The 16,725-nt window shown below is 40.2% G+C and overlaps 4 protein-coding genes across 4 annotated transcripts; 2 read left to right on the top strand and 2 right to left on the bottom strand.

Moving 5' to 3' along the window:
- Positions 1 to 1,392: 1,392 nt before the first annotated feature.
- On the top strand, positions 1,393 to 2,766 carry MELLADRAFT_59124 (uncharacterized protein; the record flags this gene model as incomplete). The annotated part of the gene is made up of 1 exon (XM_007404650.1): positions 1,393 to 2,766. The coding sequence occupies one exon, from the start codon at positions 1,393 to 1,395 to the stop codon at positions 2,764 to 2,766; it is 1,374 nt and encodes a 457-aa protein (XP_007404712.1).
- A 1,206-nt stretch (positions 2,767 to 3,972) lies between these two features.
- On the bottom strand, positions 3,973 to 5,812 carry MELLADRAFT_46632 (uncharacterized protein; the record flags this gene model as incomplete). The annotated part of the gene is made up of 8 exons (XM_007404301.1): positions 3,973 to 4,363; positions 4,435 to 4,560; positions 4,655 to 4,777; positions 4,844 to 5,072; positions 5,159 to 5,274; positions 5,347 to 5,371; positions 5,475 to 5,515; positions 5,631 to 5,812. The coding sequence occupies 8 exons, from the start codon at positions 5,747 to 5,749 to the stop codon at positions 4,246 to 4,248; spliced, it is 897 nt and encodes a 298-aa protein (XP_007404363.1).
- A 1,018-nt stretch (positions 5,813 to 6,830) lies between these two features.
- MELLADRAFT_101848 (uncharacterized protein) lies at positions 6,831 to 9,374 on the top strand (the record flags this gene model as incomplete). The annotated part of the gene is made up of 3 exons (XM_007404651.1): positions 6,831 to 6,860; positions 7,126 to 8,682; positions 8,760 to 9,374. 3 exons carry the CDS (start codon positions 6,831 to 6,833, stop codon positions 9,372 to 9,374), a joined length of 2,202 nt encoding a protein of 733 aa, XP_007404713.1.
- Positions 9,375 to 9,810: 436 nt separating this feature from the next.
- On the bottom strand, positions 9,811 to 13,157 carry MELLADRAFT_41731 (uncharacterized protein; the record flags this gene model as incomplete). The annotated part of the gene is made up of 8 exons (XM_007404300.1): positions 9,811 to 10,187; positions 10,267 to 10,469; positions 10,539 to 10,806; positions 10,886 to 11,862; positions 11,938 to 12,255; positions 12,336 to 12,789; positions 12,881 to 12,912; positions 13,038 to 13,157. 8 exons carry the CDS (start codon positions 13,053 to 13,055, stop codon positions 10,163 to 10,165), a joined length of 2,295 nt encoding a protein of 764 aa, XP_007404362.1.
- Between the last annotated feature and the right edge of the window lie 3,568 nt (positions 13,158 to 16,725).

Raw genomic sequence — 16,725 nt, 5'->3', positions numbered from 1 at the left:
GAATGGTCGGCACAGGGAATAAATTCTCCGATTGACAACGGAGAAAGCCTGCCAGCTAGTTAATATTGGAGATTCAGGGAGGTGTTGATAGATATATAAAATGGTCTGCTTTCCTGATGAAAGAGTAATTGACTGTTTAAGCTTCGTACGGCGAATCTTTTCGGAGTCATGTTCACTCCAGTGATCGAGAAGGTGTCCTATGATCTCGAGAAGGATCTCGTCTGGTAAGCGGCTGAGTAGGTCTTCATGATCTTCCGATGATTCTTTAGTTTGAGGGAGTCGATTGTTCTCGAGTCTTGGGTCCTTCATTTTGAACAATTCTCATGCTATAACGTCTACCGTGACTGTGACTTATCGTTCTCTGTCTGTGTAACTCGCTGTGAGACTTCACCAAAAATTTCGTGAGACTGGTTTTGTAGTTGATAGTTTGATTGACAAAATGAAATTGTGAATTGTGAACCGACTACATGGATTGTTCAGTAAAACGTTTTTAGTTTTTACGGCTCTTGATGTTTCTTTCGAGCTGGTAAACTAGGTCTTTGGAAAAAGTTACAGAGAAGGGGAAAAAATCAGATGAAGAGTGATGAGAAGCAGGAAAAACACGGCGAGTATGAGTGGAGTGGAAAAGCAAGGACAGGAATGGATGGTCATGAGCCAGCAGAAGTAAAACCTTCCGAGGTTCTCCAACGACCTCATCACATCCAAATGTGATTTCACTCGGGTGACTTTCCTCTTGTCTCAGACACACTACACCCAACCAGGTACTTAATCAATGAATGCAGAATTCCTTCATCAGACATGAGATTAGACGTGCAATCAAATTGATTTGATTAATTGTGTAGCGCTGAAGGTGCAATAAGTCGAGAAATTTCGTGACTCTGCTGAGCCCTATTCTGCTGGAGCGGAGTCACAGATTACCTTTGCTCCCGCGGATTATTTCGTGGGTCGGGGGATTCCATTCAAAGAGAAGGTAAGGAAGGATTGCCAGGACGTTTGTTCAAGAAATATTGATTTCTAGCAACTTCACTAGCAAAGTAAGAGGAAACTGACGGAAGTAAGGATGAAACGAAGAACTCACAGAAAAGAAATTATCGGACAAGGATGAGCTCGAATCCTTCTCTTTTAAGCAAGGGCAGGGATGTAAAAGCCACAAAAGAAAGTCATCGAGTAAGAATGATAGATGGGTTGGAAAGGAAGTGAAGGATAGGAATAGAAGGATCCATAAGATGAAAGTGATGAACAAGATGATGTCATGCATACAACCAGTGAGGGGTAAACAGAGTCATGAAGAAATCAGGTCAACAACGATTCATTCCTCCAAAGCTTCAGTTCGAATTATAATCCATCGAGTCTCCAAACCATTCCAACACAAGCTCATAAAACAAAAGTCAAATGTCAGACAACTCATCTCGATCAACCACCAGACTCGGAATTGAGTCGCTTCCGAACGAATTATTCTCTCTAATCATCGAATCGTTTGTTGCGGGCTCCAGGATCATTGCCGTGCGGGATTTCCCGCATACATCCAAGCCTGTCCTTCACCCAATCTCAACCAGGGAACTTCTCAGTCTGCGCCTAGTTTGCAAGAATTGGTCAACAGCAATCACACCTTTTGCTTTCCATACAATTAGCTTGAAGAAACCAAGTAGCTTGAAATCTTTACTTCAGAATTGTGGAAATTTAATTGATGATCCAAACTATACATGCCCAGTCAAAAGACTTCGAATCGACCACCTATGGTACTCAAAATTATATGATGCTAACAACTGGAGTGAAGAACTAGAATTGTTCGATGACGGAAATGATTTTGAAGAGGATTCTGAAGAGGAGCTCTGGAAAGCTGAAGTTAGGGACCCACACTTCTCTCCGATTTTCATGGATCAAGCCGCAAAAGTGATTGAGTTCTTCGGTCACAACCTGTTAGAGTTACACTTGAGTTTTTGCTGCTCAGTGGGATTTCTACCATGCATGCTGAAGTCTGTCGAACACATCAATTGTCTAGAAAAATTGACTCTGGAGATAGGACACCAAACTTACGATTCACTTGATATTGATAACGACCCTGAATCATTATCGAAATTACTTAACGCCACTCTAAACCTGAAATCCTTGGTACTTTACTATGATGATTTGACATTATGGGAATTGAAGCCACGGGCTTTATCAAAGCTACAACACTTGTGGTTTAAGAGTTCCAATCGCAACGTTATTGGAATTTCTTATCTCTTCGGATTAGAGAGCCTGAAAGTAGTGCAATTTGATTACGTCATAGGTCCCCCCCAATTGCAGCTCGCAATGGCAATTACATCTATTCAGAACACCCTTGAAGGTCTTTTTACAACACATATCCCATATTGCATTCCGACTTCGATCATCGGATTGTCATTTCCACAACTTCGTGTGATACGTGCTCTTTCTTGGAAAGACCCATCTTCGTATCCTTATTGGCTTCAATGGCCTATCTTTCAAGCCATTCGAACTGTGGTCGCCAGCATCACCCATGGAGGAGAGTATTGGAAGACAGTTTTGAAATGTACTGGTAAAGGGTGTCTTCAAAAACCAAACAACTTAAAACATTTCATCTTTACTACTCATCGGTATGGGGGATCTCAAGAGGAAGAATCCTTGGCCGATGCTTTCAAGCTCCATGATATTGAGTGTCATTTTGTGCCTGAATTGGATTTTGGTGGATTCTTGGTACGTATGATGTTGATCTACATATCAAGGGTCCGGTCGAGATTCAAAATACCAATGACCTTTGTTTGATTTTCTGATGCACAGGACTTGGACTATAAGTTGAATGGGCCAATGAGATCAATAAAAACGATTCAATGAGATTATTCAATAAGCATGAAAAGATATGACCAAACCCAATTGGTAGAAATCTACACACCTAGGTCCTATATTACTGAGGATCTTTCAGTGAAACTTTTTGTCAAGGCATCAATCCATCTATCTGTTTGTCTGTTCATGCATCACAATTTAAAATTATTTTGATATACATAGAATCTTAGCATGTAAAGAGCATTATGTTATATACATAAAAGCTGCTTCTAGGTGATGTGGAAAGATGATAAATTCAATCTCTTAGACCCGCAGAGATTCTTCAATGGAGTCACTACAGGAGCTATATCTGGGTCAAGGGGAAATTCTTCATGGTCTATATACAGATCCATCACCTTGAGATCAGGTAACACATTATCGGCAATGAAGTCATAAAGGTCAGATGAATCATGGTTAATCTGAATCGTCATCAGATTCTGACATCTTGTCAAAAGAATCGTATCTTTCATGGTGAGAAACACATGGTGACAAAGCTTTTTGCAATCCGCAAAGCAGCGAATATAGCGAAATTTGGCATGAGGCATTATCACCAAATTCGTCAAAGTCAGGAGACAAACTTGGGGATCAAGCTCCCAGTTGCATTCTGGAAGGAAATCAATTGGAAAGACATTGCCATGTTGATGAAAGCTGATTTCTAGAGGTGTAAGTTGAGGCGCTCAAGTACTGATAAACCAAAGCCTCTCTGATAGAGTCTCTGATAGAGAGGGTTTGATACAATCGCGAATGACATCTATCTGAGTAGCTTCAATGTACCGAATCCAATTCTACGATTGACGGAAAGGCTGTTTTCTGGCAGACTCGTTCCTAGAGCTTGAGCTCAAGATTAAAGGATATTGTTGGAGGATGAATTGACGTTCTTAGATCAAGCAACCTGTAAGTGAGATTCTGAAGTTACAACTCCTGCAAAACCTCGCTTGTGCTGTTTTGACACAATTTCTATTTGGAGCTCGTTCTTGTCTACCTACCAGGTTTCTGGAATCCGACTTTCTCGCCAGACTGCTAGCTATGGTTTGGTGCAAATGATGATGAACAAGACTCCCCGCTGCATGCACAGTTTTATTTGTGGCTCGTTGCACAAATGTCGAGACAGGAATCTTGAAAGGCTAGTTGGCTGAAAGACAAACACATAGAAAGCCGAAGCTCAGTATCATTCGGATCTGACTTGATTAGCACAACACTGAGTACAACACGAACATGGTGAAAAGCAAACAAACAGAAGAGAGTACGGTTTACATAACCCACAGATACAAATCTTAGTTAGTAAGTCAAATTCTTCTCTGTTGATGATCAAAATTCTTTCAAGTCTTATTTTTAGGTGGATGAATGATTCAAGGAAGGATGTTAAATAATGTAGGATCGTACATCTGGAATAAAGAAGAAAAAAGTCTATGGAATTATATTTTAACCTTTGAAAGAATTTTTCATCTCTCTTAGTTTTTTCATCACATCAATTTCTGATTTCATATCAGTAGATTTAATCACTTCAGGTTCATTGAGTCTCATGAAAACATTGAAGTTCCTGAAACAATCGAAAGAAAATCAATCAATTCGTTAATTCAAGGAGATAGTCTTACGAGAAAAAATATTCACTTTTCATCCCCAATGGTAAATTTGCCTGTAGTAACTGAATTGGATTGACAAAATTCTTTAAGCTTTAGAATAGCTTGATTCTTCGGTTCAATCGATGCTGAGAAAGCAACATTAGATTTGGTATATCTGTTATTATATTTTAAAAAATGGACAAAAACACTTTAGCTAAGTATAGGTGATCATGACGGTGAAAGTGATCGTCAAAGGTTTGAAAACGTACTCATGTCCTACATATGTGATTGTATCCGATGGTAAGGATCCAAGTTGTTTATTTAAAGCATGATCCATTTCTTCAGGAGTACCTTCAAAGAACCTTCCACAACCTGAAACAAAGAGAGTGTCACTTGAATTCACTACTAGTAAGTTTATATTTTGACTGAATAGCAAGAGCGATTTGAAAGTAACACACCCAGTAAAGACTCCACGTTGGTTTTTCTTCACATCTTCAATATAAAAACAGATACTATCTTGAGTATGACAAGGTGTAGCCAAACAAGTCACTTGAATATCTTCACCAATCTTGAATTGATCTTTATCTCCTACTTTATTGGTTAATTTTGGAATTTGATTACTACCACCATATACTTTACAATGATCGCCCATCCTTTTTTGGAACTCTGCATTTCCACCTGAATGATCTGTTTGCGATATGTGAGATTTCAAAAATTGCAAGGTTAATTGATCAAGTGAATTGAAGTGATAAAAGAGTTCAAAGTGACTTTACCTTCATGATGATGAGTTGTCAGAATCGTTCCCGACAATTCGACCTTTTCTTGAGATGCCATCTTCATGACTTTTTCAGGATCATAAGGATCTACAACTGCTGCGGTATTGGTTTTGCTGAGTAATAGAAAACAGTTGTTTACTCCTCGAAGGCTTTTGTTCAGACCAGAGTTGGACAATATGACTTACTCATCTATCAAAAGGTATGCATAATCTACAATTTGAGAAATATCAAAATTGAACAAATCAGGAATCGATGGTGGTCAGTCCAAGGTCTTGATCGATTTCAAAAGTCACAATTCAGACAAATTGCCTACTATCACTTCGAACTGGTACTGGTACCACTCGCATTCTTAAACTTTTATCCTCATCATCGATTCAAACATTCCAAACTAGATGTGAGCTATGTAGTTTCATTACTTTGCTTTACTTTGCTTCATGATTCGTCAGACATTGAGGAAATGATTCCTCACCTAGGTTTTGTACTGAACGATTTCACCAAATTGGTCAATGGATTGCTGTGTGTAGTAAGATGATTGAGCTTGGAACTGGGTCTGACCAAACGATTAACTTTTTGTAAAACCAATCTCATTCGCTTTCCTTCTTGCTTGATGGTTTTTGATATCGATGATGCTATGTACTTTTGAGAGTGTTGATGATGGTTTTTGAGGATTTACTTTTTTTTGAAAATCCAAAATGACTTTACCACCGGGTCGGTTATGATTTGAAACCCATCGGCATCAATGATCAGGCTTCATCAGGCTATATGCCTCTATATGCAACAAGAAGATGACAATACAAAAATCTGATTCCAAGTTAGCAACTATGAATCTACAGACAACGAACTCCACCTGTTCTGATCAATGGCCGTCTTCTCCTAAGGCTAGATCCTATCAGTGACTTTTTCAGTTAGTGTCAGTTAGTGTTTTATGCAATTCACGATTATGCACTTTGAAAAAAATACCTTTATTTTGGTGGAACTTTCTCACGTGTAAGAACCGAGTAGGCATATAAAGCCCTTTCCACTGGCCCTTTCTCGCTCTTTCTCCTCTTGGCGCACGGAATCGCTTGGATCTGAGATATGTGTAGATTCAGTCAAACGGGGTTCATCTCAAATCATCTGCCTGCGGTGTCTGCTTGCGCTCCACCTTTCGGGTTCCATGGCCACCATCCTCACGAGCGAGGGAATCGGAAAAGGATGTAGCTGGGTCCATAACATTTATTGGTATGACGCTGATGTTCAGCTCTGAAGTACGTGTTGACCCGACCGAACGGGTTTCAGCAAACTCTGCTTGGCTCAGTCTTTCCGAGTTCATCCACCAAACTCGCCAGCGAGGGATTTACATTCAATATGGAACTGTGTCCCTAGCATTCATTTGCGTGATTATGGTATTCAATCAGCCCCACGAGGTGAGACGCTCGCAGCTGTTGATATCTTTTCGAAAGCCGTACATATGTCGTTTAAATGACGGCGTATTTCCACAATATGAGTTTGAGGAAGAGAACCTCTCGGCGAAAGCTGATGTTTTGTACCACCTTTGATGGGACAAAGTTTCGCGGTTTCAATTGATAACCTTCAGAGACGCGTCAATAAAACATTTTCATATTTTTCTTGTTCCAATGAGTCAACTCTGGTAACTCAAGGTAAAAAAAAAATAGGGATCCCAAAAAATATGCATTTCTGTTGTGCGGTCACAGAATTGGTGTGAGCCTTGACATGCTCATCGAGATCGTGTAAATCTAGAGAAATTCCAAGAGCTGGAAAATATATTTGGCATTCAGGATTCAAATTGCACCGCTTTCTTTTCCCTGCAAGCTTTTGTTAACATTTCTTATGCCAGTTAGCTTCCATATACGACTTGCAAGGCCTGTCTTAGAATCTATTACATTCCTTCATCGATAATTGATAATAAATTCCAACTTCAGTCATTCCTCTTCGTTCATTCAGTCGTTCATTTTTCTACACAGCCCGCGAAGCTCTTAACAGCTGTTAACTTTTGGCCAAACCCATTCATGCTTCTCCAAAGACGGAGCTCGATAGGTCGACAACAGTTGACACGGGGTCAACTTTGGACCACACTTTTCTATTCGAGTATCTTGTTGATTGCGATCCAGGCTCAAACCAACTCAGAGATTCCTGATCACCGAACTTTACATCCTTTATCACCCGATTCCCCGGTTCGACGTGAAACTGCAGCATCAGAGCCTACTTACAATCTGACGTTACATTATGGACTATCAGGTGGCGAGCCACAAGATTCACAATATTTAGCTACAGTGGAATGGCATCTCCGACATAAAGCGCTTGTGGTACTCGACAATCCAATTATTCGATCAATGCATTGTACTGCAGATGGAATCTCTTTGGAATTCAATTCTACAGAAGCCAGACGCCGAGCTGAAGAGTGGGAGTTGCCTCTCATCCTGATCACTGAAGGGTCGAATGGAGATTGCGCTTACGACCTCGAAGGACATGAGGAATACCATCCGATCACACTTGATTCTCTACTTAGATTAGACTCAGACTCAGATCAAATTATGAGCTTCTCAGGGTATCGTTCACGTTGGGATATGGTTGGACATGATTATCAAGTTCAACTAGAACATCACACAAATTCACCGAATTCACTTCAACGTCGTAGACTTCGTGATGCACCGGAGTTTGATTTTAACCCATCAATCAATTATAATGTTACCACCAAGGAAGCCAAAGAAAGTGAAATACCTTTAACAGTATGGGAAGAAGATAATCATTCAGTCGAAATCACGTTAAGAGATTCTTACTTTCACGCTAGAGTTCATCTAATCCTTGAAACTGGAAGTCGAATCATAAACGTTGGAATCAATTCATCCATCAAAATCGTCCTTTCACTTTCTAAAGCTGAACGAAAGTTGAAAGAGAGCTTACGAACGGTAGCAAGATCCTCCAAACAATCTACTTTGAGATGGTTCACAATCTTGAGTCGTGAACTATCTGACGCCTTTTCGCAATTCATTCAAAAACTTTCGGAATACACCCAAAATCCGCCAACCGATGAGGCCGAAAGCCTCAAAGTTAAGGAATCAATCAGACAAGCTGCATTAGCAACAAAACATAAAGCTCAAAAACTTACAGCTGTTGCAGAAGGAGAACTTTATGTTTCAATCAATGATGGGCTATCACCAGAGACGAAGTTGCAAGTTCTCGGTCTTGTGAAGGAGACTGTTCGGATCACTGAAGATGAAATTGAAAGTTCTATTAAAACCTTAACCAATGCTTCAATTTCTGAAGCCGATGTTTGTTCGGAGGAGAATTTCAAACCGGTTCATGGAAATTTGACTCCAAGAAGTTGGATTTCGCTTGATACCTTACGGTCTCATCGCTTTGCATTTTGTAGGCGCGGTCGTCGAAGGATGAATGCCAGGATCACTGGAAGAATGAAAGCTCGCGTGGATTTGAAAGTGGATGTGAAGGGAAGGGTCGAGTTTGAATTAGGAAATATCCCGGTTATATCGGCTGGATTGACAGGATTGTCGATTCCAAATGTGAGGAATTGTGATCATTTCATCCCACATTCACAAGAGAGTCCTTTGACCTGACGATATCCACTTCTTATTTCTAGATCATCACAATCGGACCGGAAGTAAGGCTGGTCACTAGTTCAACTATCGCTTTCCAAGGCACAGCCAGTACAACCTTTGGAGCTGATATAGAGTGGGAACGTATGGACACCACAATTGACGCTCATGCAGATCCGTCCCTTAGCAGTTCCTCACCTATAAAACCCTTCATTACTCTTCACAAGCCTAGCTTTAACATCGAGCCAGTAGAGCTCAGTGTTGTCCAAGATTTGAAGCCACAATTCAATTTTGGGATCATGTTGGAGGTGGTCAATCTGGAAGCTTCCATCGGGGTAGGTGCTAGGATCGGACTTGAGAATAGTTTCAAGTTCGGATTAGGATTGGATGGATCTGAAGTTGACGGATGTCCAGATGGAATGAAGTATGTAGTCCGTCTAAAAGCTGCACTTGAAGCATTGGTAAATGTTCCAACCAAGCGCTCGTGGTTAGGACTGCCTAGTGGACTATTTCCTCCTAAGACCGTCTTCACGCTCTTAGAGATGAAGCCTTTGAATTTATTCAACCATTGCTTCAAGACTCCTTCATTCTGTAGATCGAGCAAGGCAAATCAAACCATATCCACTTGTGTTAATCGAATATCTAGTGATGAGCTTTGAAAGCAGTTTTATAAAAGAAATCCAGCCCTGGCTGACATCATACCTTTAAAAAGGACATTTTTGCATTTGTCAATTGTTTAATGTATCCCCTTCCTTTCAACTCTCTTCCTTTTACATTCTCTTCAAACACGCAATCTGTTGACCTGAAATGCAAATTATCCAATTGTCCACTCAAAAGAGTTCACTCTGATTCTGGGTTGTCGATGGCACTCTTTCAAGTGCTGATCAGTCCCAGTCTTGCCATTGTTTCCGAGTCTCACGGTTTGGTTTAAGATTTAGTTATATCAAGTAACTGTATACCTTGATCAGCTGTACCACAAGAAGTTGAACTCTTCAAACCCCTCATGTCTCAGTCTCATAATCAGAGTCAAAGCATACTGGAAAGAGAATCCGCACGATTCTCATCTGGATTGCTCACAATTGATTATTCATTTTTACGCTCTTCAAAGGTCTACGTCAGTTCTTCGTTTCTTCATATCAACTTATAACAGTTGCTTATTCAGCAATTCAAAAACAAAACATCCCTTCCAACCAAACTACCCTCCAAAATCTTTGCTCCAAACTACCTCGAGTCACCTTTTTTCGCATGCTTACCTTTTATAAGTAAAAAGTCACATCCGATCTTATTACCACACAAGTTGCAAAAAGAAACAAACAAAACTCAAACAATCTCTAGCATTACTTTCGTATTCGAACCACTCGATGATTGAAGAACCAGAGCAGGAAGACCTTTGGTCCAAATCTATGTCTCAAAGCTGAGAAAACTGCTTTCACTGTTCCTCTATTCTCTAATTTGAACCACTGACTGCCAACCTGTACCAAAAAAACATCTCGTCAATTCAAAATCCTCGACGGGGAATAGATACCAATATACAGAATGGAATCCACAAACTTCTTGAGATGTTCCATAAAGATTTGTAGAGAGACATCATCCGTAAAGATCATACTACCGCCTGCACCCTGCTGACCATACATTCCACCACCACTTGCATGCGTAGTGGAAGGGTTCAATTTCGATAACAAAAATCTAGCTTGTGATCCATTCTGATCACACACAATATATCGCGGTACAGGGAATCGATCAGACAGAAGATCCTAGAGAAAAAAAAGTCCATTATCAGTACACAAAAACTTAAAATCAGACTTCAAAGAATGTTAACCAACAGCTGCATCATCTTTTGGCCTTTGAAGCAATTCCTTTAGGTTAGCGTAATCTTCTTGCTCTTGATAACCAGCTTTACGCCATTGAGCAATCGTAGCACCATGGAAGATTAAAATGTGGAAGAATGTATCAAGTAAAAGGATAGTATTGTCTTGGATCGAGACTGAGTCTAAGAGTACTGGCGTGGGTTCGGTATCGAGTCCGTATGACATCAATGTCGGCTGAATTGCTACCAGTGAATTGTTTACATCTTCGGCATTAAGAATGTGTCTGTTGGGACGTCATGAACACTATCAGTTTCGACGATCACTCCAGTTTAGGAATGTAAGAACAGAAAATGATCACCAACCTATAAAAAGCTGTTTCATCAGGCGAATTGTTAAACACTTGAAGGAATTGACTCCTCCGCAAATGAAACATGAATTGAGGATAGATACTAAATCCATCTGACAATCTGAAACTGCTAGGTTCCTCCTTTCTATAATCGGCAAACTTCTGACAAAGTCGGATTAACATTCGATCTAACCATCTCAATACATCAGGCGAATCGTCTATCTCGGCCTTGAAGACAGCAATCCTAGCCATTAAAACGGCAGCTGCCTCTTGATCGAAAGATGTAGAGATGATCGGATTGCCCGCTTCGGCGAATACTCGTGCCAACGTGGTGACTCGTAACCGAAATTGACCAGAAGCGTGTTGATAGTGAGTGACAAATTGAACACAACCTCTTGAATTAGGCGCAAGAGGTTGGCCGGCCGGAGTAACAACCTCAAAATAAACAGCATTCGAAGTCCGTGGAGTTAATGAGCAAATCTTCCAAGCTGATGTTTGTCCGATTCCAATCTCAGTTTCTCCCACACAAGCCGACTTTTTATTGGCTGAGACTGCATGTCCAATCAACCCTGAGACTTTAAGTTCTTTAGTGGTCTGAACATCAAATGTCGCGTTGAAACCCATCTTCAATTGTCCTTCGTCATCTTTCTCAAAAAGCTTTTGGAAAGATTGTCGGAAAATCGAGGTAGTGAATGAATCTGATAGAATCATAAACCCATTGGTTGCGTTTGCCAACGATCTCATTTCTAACAGCCCAACCTGATCCAGACACCCAGCAAAGATATCGATCGCGTGGCCGTTAGCTGAGGCTCGTTTTGACAAGGCCTCGTAGAACTTGCAAGCTCGTTTGAAGTATTTGACATTATCACGATCAATATCGTGATGGGATCGGATAGGTTCCTTCAATTCCGTGCTCACGACCTGGCCTGGACCCTGTGAAGGGGGGCCACCGGCGAAGAGCATAATGCGAGCTCCAGTATTGGGGAAAGTAGTCTGTGAGGATGAAAATTGCAAACAGGTCAGAAATAGATCTAGCTATTGACATGAAACATAAAGAAATAGATTTACTTCCAACAATCCTACTGCTACGCTGACAGCCACACCAGTGCACCTCTGTGGACGTTTGTCACTATCAACCGGCCAAGGATCTCTTTGAAGCTGCTCCAAGATTCCGGTAAGAGAGAATTCAACTTGTTGAACAGGGAGCAAAAACCGAGTCGCACCATGTTGAGTTGGTGGCGGCATGGGAGCATTGGGTGGTCGAATGGCCCCTGCTGAGAGTCCAAGACCTAACATGTCTTGAATTTGTTTAGGAGAATAGTCCTTTGTGCCTCGGAATACAAAAGATTTAGGGCATTCTCCATACCCAAGCTCGTGGACTTGAGCCTGTAGATCCAAATCGAAGTAAATCAGAAAGATTTATCAAGACCAGATAGCTAATACTTCAAAGTGCAAAAGACTCTTACCATCGTTCCGAATGTGATCAAGCCGACTAAAGCAGTAGGTGGTAACAGACTCAAACTGATGACCAACTCTGCCCTCAGAGCCTTCAAATCCTCTTCATCTAAGCAAGTATCAACAACATATAAGAAGATGGGGGGGATTTGTGCTGGTCGGTTGAGTGTGTATTCGATCGTTGTGTATTTCGGTAAGAGCTCAGCTGGCAGATTAGTGGTCGAGATGTCTTTGTAGTGAGGTGGAAAAGCATTTCTTTGAAGGCAGAAGGGACAAATCCATAGCTTTCCCCTCACATCGATCTGACAATACGGATTGAGAATAGCCCGACAAGGAGGTTTACAGGTGACGGGCTCGTAGAGAACTGGAGGTAGATCGTCACGCTGTTTGAGGGGAGTATAAAGTGCAGCTATGGGGACTACAATCCTTGTACTTTCGAGTCTTGATCCAGGCCAGACGTTCCAGCTGAAGAGGGTAGAGGGAGTCCATGGTTAGTCTTCAGCTTTGTGTGAACATGATCAATGATTTGAGGGCAATTTGTCGATTTAAATCTTACGAGAGTCTAGCTCCATCACGATCTTCGACATCCTGCCATTAGAACCATCGCCACAGAGTTCAAGAGGATGATAGGTTGGACGAAGAGGGGATAAGGCTTAGTTCGATCAAGTTCTTCGGCCTGTATCTTAGGAGAACGGTAAGGAAGTCCAACGTACCTCCACGCTGAAGTTCATGCTGCTTTACTCTAAGGTAAATCAGGTGTCGTTGAGTTTGAAAGACCAAGTGAGGTTACAATGAGCTTGTTGAGAAGATGATGTCGGTATAGTGAGTTGAGTGGATCGAAGTGATGAAGGTGCTCTTTGACCTTCTTTGACACGTACATATCGATCATACCTCACTATACCCATAGTACGACCACTCATTAACTGAAAACCCATGATAAAATTGCATACACTCCAACTTCACACCAGGTTCTCTCGAAAAGTAGAAATGTGCAGTGCAGCACACAGTCAGAAAATGGTGTTGCTATTGGAAAGGCCCACATGTGAAACATTGGCCACTGGCAATGAGAGGAAGTCTACCGATGTCATTCAACTAATTCACTCTTTGAAATAACAAGCAAAGCTATTGTTTGTTTGCTCTATGCTCTACAATACAAGAGACTCACTTTGGACACTATTTGTGGTACAACATTGGTGAAGGGATCATTCTGTAAGGTTATAAAGAGATTTAAGGAAACATATTCACAACAAATCACACGCCTTTGCCGCTACATGATCACAAATTCTCTCTGTTTCTTGAGTCTGTATTGTTGTGGTTAACTTGAGCAACCAGGCTGTCAAAACCTGTTCCCCCACAGAGTCTCAAATCAAGGGGTCCCATTTCAATGCCTATGAGGAATTACAAAATGTTTGGAGCAGACATTTGCAAGGTAAATGACTACAAGATGCAATGAACTGTTTACCAACCAGGTCATTGTGTCTCTATTCTTATGACTATCAGTACAAGTTCCTCTTCTTTCACAAAGTTCTTTTACTCTCCTGTTTATGGATAAATGATCATTCATTCAACATTGCTACATATTTTTTAATTGAATATGTCTGAATATGGTTGAAACTTATGCAAAACCTATACCATTTGGTCTATACTTTTACCAAGCCCTGATTTCTATTGTACATCTGTTGTTTGGATTGTGAAGAAAAAATCAAGATCAAAAATGGGGCAAGAAGGCCATGAAGACAATTGAGTGGGTATACAAATAAAGTTGTTGTATTTCAGATGTTTTTTGTCACCTCCAATAACATTTTGTAGTATTACATCTTCTTGACCTTATTTTCCTGCCTGAAGTTTGATTGTGATGAGTGTGAGGGAAACTCCAGTAGTTTTTCAGAAAGTGATTTTAATTACCATTTTGCTAGGAAATGAGAATTTATGAGGTTTGGCATATTCATGGTATGTAGAATAGTCTGATGATGAGATAACAAGGGTACAAGTTTATATCCATTTCACTGACAAGTTTCAGTAATCACAAATTGAAAGGCTTATTGGCAGCTGTTTCAAGAAAGATTTTTTTTTCAAAAAGCTGTTGCAGTTACAAAACCTATTTTTGTTTTCTCTCCCAGTCTGTTTGAGCAACCAGGCAACTATCCCAGTGCCTATGTCAAGCTTTGCATTTGTGGGCGCCTTAATGGAGTGCCTACATCTTGATTTTGGTCATTTAAAACCTTTCATAACACATTTTCACACCATTTTCTCTACAAAATTGAGTTATAAGTGTGCTTTTTGAGCTACAAAAATGACATTTTGAGTTACAAGAAAGCCTTTCAAGTTCCAAAAATGATATCTTAAGCTACAAGAATGCTTTTCAAGTGAAAACAATAATATTCTGAGTTACAAGAATGAATTTTGAGTTGTGAAAATGATATTTTGATTTAGGAAAACAAAAATCAAGTTGAAAGGATGGTATTTTGGATTACAACAATGCTTTCCATGTTGGAAAATTGATATTTCAAGCTACAAGGATGGTATTTTGACATACAACAATGCTTTTCAAATTTATGGTTCTCAAACCTATGCAAAAATTTGTGCAAGTTTCGAGCAACTTCTGTGCAAGACATGAATAGAACTTGCACGGAACTTGCACGGAACTTGCACGTCGGTCTCGCACGGTTTTCGTACCAGTTGGAACAAAATAGCTGGGGTCGTCAAAAAATTTAATGCGCAAGATTGGTGCAAGAAATCTTGCACGGATCTTGCACGTCGGTCTTGCACAGTTCTTGCACAGGTTTGAGAACCATAATTACATAAATGATATTACCAGTTACTCAAATGTTATCTTGAGTCTTCTTGAGTGACTAAAACATCATTCTTGTAACCCAAAAAGAATTCTTTTGACTTGAAAGATCATTTTTGTAACCCAAAAAGCATTCTTGTAACTTGAAATATCATTTTTGTAACTCAAAAAGCATTCTCATAACTGGAAAATTCATTTTGGTCAAAAATCATCCTTGTGACTTAATGTTTCAGAGTGAATGGTCTTGGGAGTGCATGTGCTAGGTGAAAATGTGACACGCAAGGTTTTAAATGAACACAATTGAGGTCTAGGTGCTCCACCATGGTGTCTACAAATGTAATGCTTGATGCAGACACTGGGATAGGTGCACAGGTTCTCAAATAGGCATATTGGAGGATGTAGGCACCATAAATCCAGCTCCTACATTACAAATCCACCAAGATTGTTGTTGAATTAAATTCAACTATCATTCATAGTCATTCAAAACATTATCAATAAGTTCAATTATCTTCAATTCATAATTGACTAGCACATCAGTAGTGAGCCTCTGCTTTCAAAGGCTCAAAGTACTAAAGGCATGTTGAAGCTAAGGTATCTGATGCTCTCCCTTGTTCTTATTGATGCTCATAATCTTGTAATCAACAAGATTGATTCTTTGATACTGGTGTAGGAAGGGTGCATCTGCAACTTTGTTTTGTACAACATTTTCAAACATTGTAGTATTTCACTCACTCCAGGTAGGCTGATACAGTGTCTTGAGTTACTATTCACCAGGATTACCTGTATCTTATAACATGCTCAACCCATAATGATGACACATATTTGACCACCATTCTCAGTCTCCCCCCTCTTGTAGATGAGAGGATCCTGGACAAAAACCATCTAAATTATGTGAGAGATGATACATCAGGATCAGATGTTCTTCTTTGACACCAACTGTATAGCCTCTGAGGGCCAAACCTCACCTGGTGATCTCAGGCAACTTCATGTTATTGGATTGGCACCATTGAAACAACTAAAACATTGAATCAATGTCTGATTTGATCTGCTGCAAAAATTGATGGCAGTGTGGTGATCACAGATGATTGCAATTGCATTAAGGTCCAGTGATAGAAGTGAGCATATTAACTTGACAATGTAAACTTGATCATTCCAAAAATGTGAGTCATCAAGCATAGTATTAGTAAACTCTCCTCCATCAAGATGAGACCAAGTGCTTCTGACCAATTCTTGAAGAAGTGCAAAATGATAGCTTTCATGATTTTTTGATGCATGAGTCTTCAGAAATTATCCTTCCAGGGCTCCATATATCACTATACCAAGCTTGGTTGTGGCATAGAATCCACCCAATTCCATCACACTTGAACAACTTGACAAGTGGTAAGCAACTAAACAGTCTTGCTGATACCTTTCTCTAGCTGTTTGTTGTGAATGCTTAGCCCCCAGAAATTTTCCATTCCAATGCTGGAAGTTCATTCATTGTTTCAGACCATCAATCTCCAGTGACCCATAGTCCAGGTTCTATTGAGCTTTACAAATTCTAGTAGGTTTTTGAAATTCTGATAATTGTAGAATGGTGTGATGTCCATAGAAAAAGACTTGAAGCCACA

Source organism: Melampsora larici-populina (genome assembly GCF_000204055.1).
Source record: "Melampsora larici-populina 98AG31 unplaced genomic scaffold MELLAscaffold_2, whole genome shotgun sequence".
In the NCBI taxonomy this organism is placed as follows: domain Eukaryota; kingdom Fungi; phylum Basidiomycota; class Pucciniomycetes; order Pucciniales; family Melampsoraceae; genus Melampsora; species Melampsora laricis-populina.
The sequence above is the reverse complement of the archived record's forward strand: the minus strand, read 5'-3'. Positions and strand labels throughout refer to the sequence as shown.